Genomic DNA, 14,903 nt, shown 5'->3' on the forward strand with positions numbered 1-14,903 from the left:
AAACAGGTACATTTTTTGTAGCATTGCATTATTATTTAGGCTATTGGAAATATCCACAATGTGGCATGATCCACCAATGGAATTAAGACTGAAGGCTACCTGACCACATGTGGAATTCTGAGCAAACTGTATTACTTATGGAATATTGAGGCAAACTAAGGCAGACCTTACCCAATGGTAAAGCCCTTTTCTTCAGGTTCTGTTGCTTAATTAAGTGCAGGGTGCCAGTACTTTTTGTCTGTGACTGTATTTGTAACCCAGAACATACTGAAAGTTTAAAAACATTTAGAGGTTTTAATTTACCAGTACACTTTTACGAAAACCATTTCGTAAAAAGAAAAATTACATTTTCTTGATATCTGGATCTCACTGGGCACAAAATATATATACACCATTTATTGGAATCTAAGCATTGTATAGATTGTGTAACATATGTAAGCTATGTTTATTTTTTCTGTTTTATTTTTTATTGGTTTTGTTCTTTGAATATAATGTACACAGAAAAAAGGTTGTTCATAAGAAGCCCATAAATGTTACTTATGTTTGCATGAAAAACAAAACAAACTAAAAAAAAAAATTAATTAATTCTCAGTTCTTGTGCATTATATTTTGCTATTAAACTTAAGCATCATCAGTTGGTTAACCCAGTCTTTTTTCATAGATTAATGTTGTTCTGTGAAAAGTTGTCCATATGAAAAAAAAACACTTTTTCAACATCCAGAGAATTTGTAACAAATGACAAATATATTTGAGCCTTTCTTGCTAAATTGAGAAATAGTTGTTCTGCATTTCTCCAAAATACAGTCAAAGAAATTCCAGTAGTTTTATTTTGCATATAGTTGATATGGCTCAATTTCTGATTTCAGTAAACACTGGAATACACTAATGGGATTCTTCAGAACTGTGTTACCTAGTGTTACTTAAGGTAATCGTAAAAGCAAAGCGTAAGCCTTGCAGATGGAAATATGTAGTTTATTGTGTTTTTGTGTTATTTATTAATATTTATTTAATTAATTGTTTAGCTGTTGTGGCGCTTCGCCGGCGACGATTACCTGTCTGCATAGAGCAGCAGCTGAAAGCAATCAGCTGTTCCAGCAGGCGGGTGGGCGTCTCTCAGCGGAGCGTCAGTATAAAAGCATGGCGATTGCTGTGATCAGGGCTGGTGCAAGGCCTGCCGTTTTCACGGCACCTTTGATTTATTGTTTGTTGTACTGTGTTTTATTTTGCACTTTTTGTACAGCTTGCTGTATTAGTACTCTGTGCGTTACCGTCGCTGGTAATGTCACATGACCACCTTTATTTTACTTTCGTTTTCGTTTGTGTTAATAAAACCTAACGCCGGCACTTGCGCGCTTCAACACCACATCTCTCTCTGTATGCTTGAACAGCTGCGACCCACATGCGTGACACGAGAATGACCTTGTCACAGGTGCTAATCAGGTTCTGTGAAACCTGCCATATCTATTAATATACAGTTAAATATTCAAGACTTAAAATATTAGAATAAAACTGAACTACAAATGTTAAACTAGTGTATCTAATAGGTTTCAGCCATGAAAATATAAGTAATACAAATAAAATAAAGATGAGGGATTTTTTTTTATTTATTGGGAGATGATCATTGATACAGTTTAAAACCAGTAACAGGCCTTGGAAATTGGAGTAGAATCTTAAACAAAAGCCTGTTCTAATGTTATTCAAAAGACCAAACATTTTCAATTAATTTATAAAAGAAACACTACATGTATTGATAAATATACATGTATTGAGAGATACACACTATATATATTTTTTATATATATATTTTTAAAAAGCTAGTGCTTTCTTCATTCTAACTTTGTTAATCAAACAGTAATCTCCACCTCATAACAATGGTTATTTAGTTCCATTTCTCTTAATTACAAAGTCTTAGGACGATCTAAAATGAATAATTTAACCTAGCTCCCTTTCAATCCCTGGATCAGGATTCATTTTCACTCATGGATGAAGAGACTCCATTTCTTTTTGTTGTTTTTCTTTTGCTTTAAGCTCTCGGTCATATCTGCAAAAAAGAAATGGAACACAAACTGTCAAGAAAGTTAACCCTCTCAAAAAGAGGATGCAGAAGTTAAAAAAAAAAAAAACAGACATTGGACTCCTAATGTTAGCTTAGGTACTGCAGTTCAATAGTAGAGTTAACATATCTCTAAGAAACGGATGGCTTTGAGGTACTGCACTAAATAACACGCAAGCTTTGGTGGCTCCTCACATGTTTCTAAGTAACTCATAAGAGGCATTCTGCATTAGCCTGAGAAAAGACGAAGACAGAACTACCAAGACACACAAAAACATGCTACCTACAAATAAAATGAATGGTATGGGCATTACCTCTTCAGGTTACTAAATACAGTCAATTCTCGTTAAAACTAACTTCAATTAGTTGAATTTCCTACATAGTCCCGGCCAAATTTAGTAGTTGCAGATTGTAAATTACTTCTTATAATACAAATTCACTTAACACAAATTTCCTGTTGGTGCAAATAAGAAAAGAAAGATTTTGTTGCAGATTTCAACATTCCCACAAACACTTGGCTGTTCACAGGTCTGTATAATTGTACCCTCTGTGGAATCAAGTTGTCAGCATTTTCAATTTGCTCAATACCCGAAATTCAGGATGTCTTGCCTTTGTGTTTCAAAAATGCCTGTGATCAGAATGGGACATGCTGGTTTCAAGTGCAGTTCATTTGCAATGTATACTTTTCAAACGCTCACTTAAACTATTTTCAATAAAATACACAGTACCTTTAACTTGTCATTGCTCTGTAATTGAAATTAGATTTTAGTGTTACTGTAACTTCAATAAAAACTGACAGCATGCATTTGACTAGACTCCTGATAATACGAATTACTGAAAATTATTTTTTTGCGGGTCCCTTGAAATTTGCATTTATTGAGAATTGACAGCAATTACTTTTGTTCTTAAGTGGTTGTAGCTAACAAAATAATTCCATAAATCTCCAAGGAAGTGCATGACATGAACACACATTTCTTGAACCTAATATAGTACCAGATATTACCATTATCCAACAAGAGACAGCTGGCTAGGACCACAAATCAGGACTTTCCTCAATGTGAGATTCACACTTACTGCCAGATACGGTAAAGCTGGGATCCTCCAGCACAGCCCAGAAAGAAGTTAACAGCAAATAGGCTCCAGTTTTTTGGAATAATGACCAGAGAGTATCTGGACCAAATTAAACCTGTGGGTAGAGCAAATATCACTATAGAAACACTGGGAAAAATGCAAGCTGCAGAATAATGATAAGCATTCCCTTGCTTACAAACAAACAAACAAACACATATTACAACATAGAATGAAGACTACATTTTACAAAAGTACAACAAATAAATAATACATTGACTGAGCTCCTTTATATATGTGGGTAAAGGCAGAGCATATTCATGAGATACTTGGCAATTAGACTTTCGGCAATTAGACTTTCAATGATAGGTCTCAGAGTTTAAGCTGCAGTCTGGCTGGCTGGAGAGACTAGATGTACAAATTACAAGACAGAGAAGAACAGCCTGCGAGTCAAAAATGGGCAGGAGAGCATTTACTGTATTGTTAAACAGGTTTGACTGTACTTTTCACCCAATTTTCTATAGCAGATTAATGTTTCAAGACAATGATGACCAAATAAAGCAACATGAGAAAAAAAAGAAAAAAAGTTGAAGCAGCCCCTTTTCCCCTATACCTGTGGCGGTCAACACTGCTGACTGTGAGGTACTGAGTTTTTCTGCCGGCCGGGTCATGTCTGCTAACCCTGCAATTACCAAGCCCTGGAATAATTGACAAGAGAAAGTTTCCATGAGCCATAATACTGTATTTCAGCCAAGAGACTGAGCCCTCACTCAACAGCAGGGATTGTGTGAACCATGCGACGGGATAAACAATCCAGGAGAGCCAGCCATAAAGCTGGTCACCTCTTTGTCTATAATAAGCTTCGGAGGAAAGCTAAGCAGACAAACGTTTAGGTCAATGCCTTCCTCTGTGGGCCATTTAAAGTAGGTTTACTGGTTTGTCCACAATATCTCTTTGCATCGTTCACATTCTAGTCCTCTCAATTCTGAAGGTACAACAGCCCTCTACTCCATGTTACTCCATGGTTCTACTGCATAAAGAGTATCCGAGTGCTTGACAGTGTGTCCCTTTCACACGTATTCCATAACACTGCGGCATCTTTTATGTAGAGTTCTACGTGGAAAGGGACCAGCATTGCACAGGGGACATACATGTGGACCAACATGAAGAGGGCTGTTCTGTTGTCTTTTTATTTTTTGATAAATGTCTGGAGAATTAATTTGAATGGCACACATTTAAAAAGGAAAGAAAACCCATGGGTTGGGTGTTTATTCTCACAATAACCTTTTGATGAAAATGACATTCTGAATAAAACAAAATTAAAAGCACACTCTCGCAAAATGTTTCTGAACCATAAAATTGATAATGTTTAACATTATAATATTAATCAATTTAGTGTATATATAAAAAAAAAAAAAAAAAACACCCGGTTAAAAAAACATACAAAAAACTTATACAAAATGCAATTTTGGATCCAAAAACTTTTAAGTAGTGCTGCACAAACTGATTATTTGGTTCAAACTCTCCACAGGTTAGGGTCATTGGTGTAGATTGGGCTAATTCAACATTGAAAGTGAAACAAGTGAAGAAACAGCTGCTTGGATTTCTGTGGATTGCAAATCCAAGCAGCTGTTTCTTCAGGTGTTTCACTTTGAATGGTAAATTAGCCTAATCAATACCAATGACCCTCTACTGGCTGTTAGCAGCTGATTCTGTGAAGAGCTAAATCAGAATTATGAAATAAGCGTTAATGTTAAATGATACAACATGACCCATCAACATCACACTCACCCATTTCATTACAGGGGCCCAGAAGAAAACTGTTCTCGGACCTAGGAAATGGAAACAGATAAATAAATAAATGAAAGTATGAGGCCTTTCTTTAAACGGTACAGACACATGAATGCCGACAACCATCGATGCCGACTCCTGGAGTAGTAACACCTGCACATCAAAGGTAATTATTCCATGTAGTTCAACGTTCTGTTTCTTTCAACAGATTTATATTTAACACAGGGTCATGTGCATGTCTGTAGCTTTGCAATTTCACAGGGATCAAAACGAGGACTGCTCTGGGCTTAAATAAGCCCAAGCATGCATCAGCCCAGGTCAGTACAAGTTTGAAAATACGTAATGAAAACAAAAAAAAATTGAGAAGACAGTCAATTACAATTGGGTGCACTGCAGGCGGATGGACGCCTCACTCTGGATAACATTACAGTACTTATGAAGCTCTGCAAAAACAGGACAAACCGTATTGACCTCCAAATCTGCTGCCGACTATGTTTCTTGTGTAAACCCTTTCATAAAAATCAGTCTAGTGCATTCACCCAATGCTGCACCTGTAGTAACACCCTTTCGTCACTGATTTTCACAGACTGGTATGCTTAATTCTATACATCAGCCAATCAGTTGCCAGGACCTTGGAAAAGTAGATCACCATGACTTACATTTACAGTAAATGTCCTGTGGTGTGTTCTGGAAATACAGTGGGATCCACATGTTCCCTTCCTTGCTCTGTAGGTTACAGCATGCCGCCTGTCGCGACAATGACGCATGGCATCAACAATTGTGCATTTTCTGAAAAACTTTGAACTCAGTGGCACTGGAACTTTGGAAATAACTATTACAACAACAGCAGGGGTCACCTTGACCTTCCACTGAAGAGGAGTAAATGTTTCCGCAATATGTAAACTTTAAGCAATCAATGACCTTTTATCTCAACTCTCAAAAACAGAGGCACCAACCTCAATTGTGCTACAAATTCTACCCCGATATTTTGTGTCGCTGTGGTTGGACATGTCGATCCCACTGTATAGCCTTACACAACCAATCATAAGCTAGAATTCAAGCAAAAGAACCCTCTTGAACTTATGCTGAAGGAATGTCCACACCAAGTTTACAACAGGAAGAACTGTTAAAGCTGGTTTAAATTATGCACATTTGTTTTCCAGAACTCAAATTTCAGGTTTCCTGATGGACACATTCTCTGTACAAATTACGTATTTAATTCAATGTCATGCCATCAAATAAAAGCTGACCCTGCCTGTTGTCCAAACAAATCTAAACAAATATTTTGTGAGGAGTATAAATTATTAAAACAGTAATACATGGCAGAAAGTACAGCTTGCTTCTATTCACTATGGTGCTCTAGCTAAAGGAAAACAACATTTTCTTGCAGAGCAAAGGACAGACACATTTTACTGAAGTTAAACAACTGCGTTTTGTTAATTTCACCCTGTGGTAGGGATAACAACCACGAAAGACATAATGAACAAATAAGATGTCACTTCTGGCCAATATATGCACATTTGTACCTTACAGTCTAGAAATAATATACCAGTTGCCCAAGCACTGGTTACATCTGCACAGTGATTCTGAAACTTCTACGTGTAAACTTCCCCTTTGACATTAATCCTATACCTGTCTGATAGTGGAAGCATTCACTGTATTGAGTTTAATATACAGTATTCACATATTGCTATTTAATGACAAATCAATTTGACCCCTGTACTGTATATTCTAACTATGTGAACCTAATTTATTGCCTCAAATAGCTATGCATTGTCATTGGAAATGTAATTCCATTGCTGGTTTTTAATATATCTTTCTTTTTTTCTTGAAATGAACTAAACACCATTTAGTGCATGTTCCTCAAATCTAGTAAGTAAAGAATAACATTAGGAATGTCACAAATTTGGTGTGTGAAATAATTTCTTGGAATAAACACCAGATTATGGCAATGCGTTGCACCAGTTTAACCAATCAGAGGCCAAAACAAATGTAGGCTACTGTGATACACTAAAGATTTCTTTATAAAAGAATGTCCATGTTCAGTTCCAACATAAATGGATGATTAGTTTCCAATATATTGTTAAAGAAAATTATTTTGGCACAAACACTTGCACCTGCCCTGTGGAACTAACAAGAGGCTAGGGATATTCAGTTCATCTGAGGTCGACTGAAAATGAGTGCAAAAACAAAATAAAACCACAAATAAATAAATAAATAAATAAATAAAGGTTGGTCTCAAGAGATATTAAGCAAAGCCACCTCAAAATAAAATCCAGTTCAACTGTGTCAGGGGTTCTCATCCATGTTTTGAAATTGTACCTTTACAGCTCAACTACCTTTACAACGTGTGATCACTGAATGGTACCACAGTTGCAATAAACGGCAGAATAATCTGATTAACGCATTTCTTTTTTTCCTGCTTATTTAATATATCATTTGCCACAACAGTTTTCGACTGACAAACTGCTGGTTTAGAACAGAATACCAGTCGGCTTAATTCTTAACTTTTAATTGGATGCACAGAATTAAGAGACAGTACTTAGGAATCTCTTTGGGAACACTGGTATTTGCTTTCTATTCGGCAAGGTTATTACAAATAATACAAAATTGTCTGCACTGTAAATGTTTATCATGTTACTATTTACTTTGCATCTCGGCATAATTGTATGTGCCATTTAAAATGTTTACAACATCAAAACCAGCATAAAAATTAACCAAACGGACTCTGTATAACTAACTTTCTGAAGTTTTGCACTTTCTGTATTCTTATGTTTTCTACCTTCGTTTTGCTTTTGCAGGTAAGAAACGTATCCATTTCAAAACACTGAAAATATATTCAACCAGCCGCTATTACTGTTACTAAAATCCTGCGGTAATAAAACAAAAAACATCAAAAGTATGAGTATTGTGATTATTACTTATGTTTACTGCAGCATTTATACTTCTAAAAAAATGCAGAAAGATTGTGCTTCACTGATAGACAAGTTGAAAACAGCAAAGATCATGAGCAGCACAGAGCGCTCTTCAGGCACTCGCCAGGCGCTGCTTCACCCACCCATGTAACTAACTACGAGGACCCCGAGATTGTGTCATCAGTTTTCTTTTTTGCATCTTCAGTGCTGATGCCAGCTATAGCTTGAAACCTAAGTTTGACCTTGGTACAAAGTCAGCTGTGGTTACAATGCTGCACCCACCCTAATAATAATAATATACCAGAGTGGAAATTCACTGAATCAAAATGTGTGCAGGTGGAAAGTACAGACTTGATAGAATCTGCAGGTTTTTCCTTCACCTGCTAAACAAAAATAAAATATTTAAGTGCATTGGTTTTGAGGTAATATATAATACAGTTAAAAAAAAATCAATTCAAGATCATTATTTCATCTTTTACTTTAATGGTCATTTATTCTTTTCTCATGCATACCCCTATGGCCTTTAAAAGCATCCCCTGTCATTAAGGCAGTGGCATGTGGAAACCAAGATAAACTAAAATATAATCATCTTGTCCATTTTTAACCATAACCTATCTTAATTTAGTAACTGGCATTTGCCTTTACTGTAAACACTTGCCCACAACGAGTTCTTTAAATAGTTGTTTACTTCCCATGTCTACGACAATGAAAAAGCAAAGTGGAGTTATGATGCATGCATAAATAAATAAATAAATAGACAAATAAATAAATAAATAAATAAGGGGGGGTTGCCACAATCAGTATTGTGCAATGTACACTAAAATTACTTTGAATCTCCCACTCCATTAATATGAAAACTTTTTTGCTGTTGGTTTTGATCATAACGCAACACAAACTGACGCCATCTTAATGGCAGTAGATTTACATGGGTGTCTCCCTGGCTTTTTACTGTACATTCATTTACAGACGAAAATACACCAGAGAAAGTCCTTCACTGTCATCATTAAAATACCCCACTTTAAGGACTTGCATGGCCTGTAGCCCTAAGTGTCTTTTTTTATTTCAATATAAAACAATCCTACCACAATTTGCTTTTTTGCAATATTGACTAGCTTGCGTTTTACTACCCCCACCTTCCTGTCTTTAGGTTAGCGAAACAGATACAGATCTAATGCTCACAACTGCTGCCATGCTTTTAACAATATTCACCTCTGGTGCAATAACATACTTCTATTACAGACTGAAAGGTATGGGGTGACTACAACATGTCATTCCAGGCAACCTATTTTGCCAGAGAAGCAAGAGTGTTATCACATAGCATCCAGTAACAGACAGGCAGGTAAGCTACCATGGAGATATAAACAAACATGAGAATGCTACACCGTAGATGACAGATTTGTGTATAAAACGTCAATCATCTTGTGTCTAAGATTTCAGGCTGAATCAAAACTCGTAATAAAGCACACACCATCTAGATCTTATGTTCAGATGCTTCCTGTATATGTTATGTGCTTTTTACTTTGTTATACAGCTATTTACATGTTAATATTAAAGCCAGAAAGCTGTCTGGGAGTTCACTGTATCATTAAACCCAGTGACATTGTCTGAAGTCCATTCCCTTCAAGGAAATGTTTCAGTAAACTGTGCTGCGAGACAATGACAAACTAGTGCAGTGTTCTCTGCCAATCAGTGAGAGGGGAGTTGGCTGTGGGCCGTCCATTCACAGTCACATGTAAAAAATGTCCTCTCAAGTCCTTCAGGAGTATAAATAATAAAACTAATAATGTACACCTGACTGTACAAAATATAAAGTCTTGCAAGTCAGAACTGGGTAGCAGGTCATATTAAAGTATTTAGCCTCCAAAGCCCAGTTTTACACACAGGGAAGATATTCTGTTTATTTACTGTTTACCTGACCGGTATCAGGATAAGTTGTAGGCTGTGAAAAGATTACAGTTTCAAGATGAGGAAAAAAAAGGTGTTCTTTTTGAGGTCCAATAAATCAATGATGTCTTTGCCACTCAAATCACAGGGAGCATAAATAAAGTTAAATTAACACAAATATATTTGTATCGTTTGTTGCATCTTCTTTAGCAGCCGCACATATTTCAGGTGTATTTGGTTACATTACCTTAACAAGTATGAGGGTGATTTAACTGCACAGCAGTTTAACTATTTACATGACAAGCTGATAATATCCCTTGACTTCAGCCAAAGAAGCATGCACAGTAATTAAAGATGTTACTATATTGAAAAACAGTAACCGTAGCGTGGGTTTTGTACTAAAGCAGCGTTAGCTGCTGCAGGGACAACAGTTTATTTCTCAAACTGACCATTTTAATGCAAGTGACAGCAGAATGCATTTAAATACTTGCGACTGTAATTAGGAAGTGTACTCCTGAGAGGGGAACAAAAAAAAAAAAAAAAAACATCTAGGGAATAATAATGAAATGTACTGCAGCTTACTTGATTGCAGTAGAAAAACTGCAATTCACTAATCTTAGCTTTCAGATTGTGGTCATGAAAAAGAATGATTTGGAAAAAACTAAAATTATATCACAGTGTGTTGTATTGTGGTGTATTTAACATTGTAAATAACATAACAATATCAATGAAACTTAAACTTGTTTTTTTACTGCAAGAATAAATGGTTACATGTACAGTAAAAAAAACACACACACATTAGAGCTGGCTGTGTTACATGCTCTCACACCAGGACTCCACTAACACTGAGCATTGGAACTGCAGCATTCTGTTTCCCCATATTACAACAGTACACAATTAGAGGTGCCGTCACCATATCCATACACAACACTTGCAAAATATCTCAAATACAAAATTCCAAGTTCATTGCAGTCATAAACTGCATAGATTACCTATTCAACAGAATGAGGCAGCAAACAAGTGATTACAAACATAAGTTACTGTTTTAGTATCACTTTGGTGTCTTAGCAAGTTCTTGTATTTTAAGCAGCTGAATATGGTAGCAACCAACTTGCTCCTAATGTGGCACCCAGAAATTGGATTTGGCGACCAATGGCAAAAAGTTAGTCTGCAGCCCTGTCTAGGCAGCTGGTTGGCAAACAATAAAAATCTGAATATATAAATAGTTGTTATAAGGTTAAACTGTTTCTTTCTGTTGCCAATAATTAGCTTAATATGTGAATCCTAAGCAAAATTACACAACAACCTACAGTCTGGCCTTGAGTTAAGTTTAGCGGCATTGGTGCCCTCTACAAAATTATTGAACACAAGGTCATTTTGGCCTTGCCCTTTTTTTGCCAGTTTAGAGTCCTGTTAATGTAATACGGTTGTAATAATATTCAATGCTTCACTTTCTGATACTTAAAGCTATAACAGTCAGTTTAAGACGCTGGACTTGAATGCCATTATTTCATTAAATTGATTTATTTTTTATTCTGACCTTTTAGTTATTGTATACAATGTCACACTTTTCAGTAGATTTACTATCTTAATTACAACAATCAATTAATTATTCCTAGCAATCTTCTAACACCTCAAACACTCTCATGGACCAATTCACTTATAAAGCTGGCATTAAGAACTCAAATATTAAAATGTGGATATTGGTACCATTATTTGCTAAATTAACTGGAAGCTAATTTAATTTACATTAGCTCTTCAGTAGCTTGCTATAAGGTTATAAGAACTGGGCTTAGCCAGAGCAACTAACTGTACAGTTAAAACGGGAGAAGATTAGGAGTAGTATAGGCTGATGTGATGTACTGTAGAGATCATAAAGCTGATCCACTGAGCCACATTAAATGTGATAGTGTGTTTGTGTGTGCATGCACCATCTATCAATAGTGGAATGCTATTGAAAATTTTTTGAAGTAGGCAATTTCATGTATCTAAATAGTGGAAGGTGTAAATACCATTTAAATTCTTTAAAATGGCCCCTAACAGAAAAAAAACCCACCACACTAAAGAGACCAACGTTACATTCACTGTTAGCACATAAGAACATTTACAAATGAGCCATTCAGCCCATCTTGCTAATTTGGTTGTTTGTAGCTTATTGATCCCAGAATCTCATCAAGCAGCTTCTTGAAGGATCCCAGGGTGTCAGCTTCAACAACATTACTGGGGAGTTGGTTCCAGACCCTCACAATTCTCTGTGTAAAAAAGTGCCTCCTATTTTCTGTTCTGAATGCCCCTTTATCTACTCTCCATTTGTGACCCCTGGTCCTGGTTTATTTTTTCAGGTCGAAAAAGTCCCTTGGGTCGACACTGTCATTAGCTTTTAGGATTTTGAATGCTTGAATCAGATCACCACTTAGTCTTTGTTCAAGACTGAATAGATTCACTTATTTTAGCCTGTCTGCATATGACATGCATTTTAAACCAGGAATAATTCTGGTCTCTCTTTGCACTCTTTCTAGAGCAGCAACATCCGTTTTGTAGCGAGGTGACCAGAACGGAACACGATATTCTAGATGAGGTTTTACTAATGCATTGTAAAGTTTTAACATTACTTCCCAGGATTTTTTTTATAGCTTCCTCACAATGAAGACATTTCTGAGTCAAAATAAACTCCTAGATCTTTTTCATAGATTCCTTCTTCAATTTCAGTATCTCCCATATGATATTTATAATGCACATTTTTATTGCCTGCATGCAGTACTACACTTTTTTCTATTAAATGTCATTTGCCACGTGTCTGCCCAGTTCTGAATGCTGTCTAGATCATTTTGAATGACCTTTGCTGCTACAACAGTGTCTGCCACTCGTCTTACTTTAGTGTCGTCTGCAAATTTAACAAGTCTGCTTACTATACCAGAATCTAAGTCATTAATGTAGATTAGGAATAGCAGAGGACCTAATACTGATCCCTGTGGTACACCACTGGTTACCGATGTGGGCTTCACAACCTTGGCACATAATGGACCGCAACCAACTGGGAAACACGACAGTACTTACAGGCTTATTAGCCAATACAGAAATTGTCCCAGTCAAACCAGTAGGTTTAAAACATTAGTTTTCTACAAGTGTGCCCTACCTGCGGTAATCCATCTGCACGTCCTATGTCAATTTTATAGTAGCCGAACACTGACAGCGATTACGTGGACATCATTGTTTTGTTCTAAAATGGGAAGATGTTGCTTAGATGGATTCATGAAGTGAGAAAAGCATTCAAACAAAATACAAATCTACAGTGTAGCCCTGACTATTTAAAAACAGCAGTCAAAAACATGACAGTCAGTATTTTGACTTCTAACATATTACACTTGGGTTTCCTAAATTATAGCTTATTTACAGTACAGGTAAATTAAAAAAAGAGTTTACAGCAGTGGTCACACGGTGGTGCAAAGAATGCATCACAGGACAGTACAAGAGAACAACTATCTCCAGTAGCAGCTGGGCAGTTTCTTATTGCAGTCCGTTTCCAACCACAGCCAGGATGAACCAATTTAAAATTATTTTTACGAGATGGTGTAGGAAAGCGTTTTTCTGTAACTAGTACAGCGGCATGTACTTGTTTTAGGCATATCAAGATGCAAAACAAAAGCTGTACTACTTTATAAAAGATAAAGGTAAGCTATCACCACCAAAGCTAGAATCGCTACATTCGTTTGAACCAGACACTAGAACATAATGAGCATACTCATTTTAATAGTAAACGGTGTAATACATCGCATCATTTCGCAAATGCTGCAGTGTACAGCAGAGCAGTACAGTAAGCAAAATAGTCTGTCTTTAATAACTTTCACTGAAATTAAAAACATCAACAACGGGATACTTGTGTGCACAGGACATTGATTGAACTGTATTAAATGATTCATACTAATCTCTCCGATGGCAGGCCTGGGTTTTTAAGAATGTTGTTACACCGGTAAGACAAGTATACCGCAGTATTTTGCACGAACCAATCAAAAAAACATTGGTAGGTTAAATAGATTTGACAAATATGTCACATTGGTATACCAGTAATCACCCTACCACTCGCCACCCTCACATAAAAAAAAGTTTAAACACACGAATACAATCAGGACATTCCCATCAGTTTCGTATTAAATTCTTACCTGCCGGGTGGTTGTAAAAGGGTCTCAGCTTGGCCGGCAAAACAAACTCGATTTTGTTCATCAGCCGGTGGTAAGAGGCTCGCAAACCCGTCGCTGCCATGTCGGCTGACAGTTGTAATTTTTTTTAACCTAAAATTAACGATGTAAGGAAAACAAATTTAACAAACACAAATATAACTATACAGCAAGCAAGTCCTTCACCTCTCCGCATGCACTGACAAGACGGTGGACTCTCGCTTTCTTTCCCTTGCTGGTGTGGTTGCCCTACTGTCGACCTTCCCTTTACTTGGTCCTCTATTCGCCCTCTTTATTCCACTCTACCACCAGGAGGCAGCTCACAGCACAGAAAACAAAACCCACACTCAGAGAAACTCAACGAGCGGTCTGTGGCAACAGAACTCCATACAGGGGCCATGATTTAGCGCTGTTTGGGCAAGGGTGAGGAGTGCCATTGGCTTACATGGATGTTATTTAACTATAGATTGCCTCCATGCAATTTGAACTTCCGCATTACCGTATAATCGCATAAATATGCTTGTTATGTATACTTAGTTACACGATTTTTTAAAAAACAGAAAAATGCAGTTAATTCTTTCTTTTCATATACAATGCATCCGAGTATAACTTAGCGCACCCACGACTAAAGATACTGGTACATGCAAGGCACCTGGGCGCCGAGATGTGTATATACTTTTCTCTCTCTCTCTCTCTCTCTCTCTCTCTCTCTCTCTCTCTCTCTCTATATATATATATATATATATATATATATATATGTGTGTGTGTGTGTGTGTAACAACACATGATTATTTAACATTTACATATTTTGCCAAATGGAATGGGCACCTGCAACTGCCGCCATTTTAGCTTCAACTCGGAGTAGAAATCACGTATTGAACTGAAAGCGTTTAAGCCAACATGGCCAACGTGTCGTTACAATCCGTAACAAGTTCGTATGAGGTTGCATTAATAATTATAACAAATAATTATCTTCACAAGGCGCTACGAGTCGAAAGGAAAGATCGCTTTTTTTTC

General features: G+C 36.7%; 1 protein-coding gene across 2 annotated transcripts; it reads right to left on the reverse strand.

Annotated features, from left to right (window-relative positions):
• Nucleotides 1-1,580: 1,580 nt before the first annotated feature.
• Nucleotides 1,581-14,866, reverse strand: LOC121328177 (mitochondrial pyruvate carrier 2-like). 2 transcript variants are annotated; one of them, XM_041272734.1, is made up of 6 exons: nt 14,715-14,866; nt 13,872-14,000; nt 4,913-4,953; nt 3,735-3,819; nt 3,128-3,239; nt 1,581-2,041 (listed from the first exon to the last, which is right to left on the reverse strand). In XM_041272734.1, exons 2-6 carry the CDS (start codon nt 13,969-13,971, stop codon nt 1,978-1,980), a joined length of 402 nt encoding a protein of 133 aa, XP_041128668.1. In that variant the 5' UTR covers nt 13,972-14,000; nt 14,715-14,866; the 3' UTR covers nt 1,581-1,977. The 2 variants fall into 2 exon arrangements, with proteins under 2 accessions (XP_041128668.1, XP_041128667.1); XM_041272733.1 differs by lacking the exon at nt 14,715-14,866 and having other exon boundaries at nt 13,872-14,173.
• Between the last annotated feature and the right edge of the window lie 37 nt (nt 14,867-14,903).

The sequence above is a fragment of the Polyodon spathula genome, chromosome 15 (genome assembly GCF_017654505.1).
Source record: "Polyodon spathula isolate WHYD16114869_AA chromosome 15, ASM1765450v1, whole genome shotgun sequence".
Taxonomy (NCBI): domain Eukaryota; kingdom Metazoa; phylum Chordata; class Actinopteri; order Acipenseriformes; family Polyodontidae; genus Polyodon; species Polyodon spathula.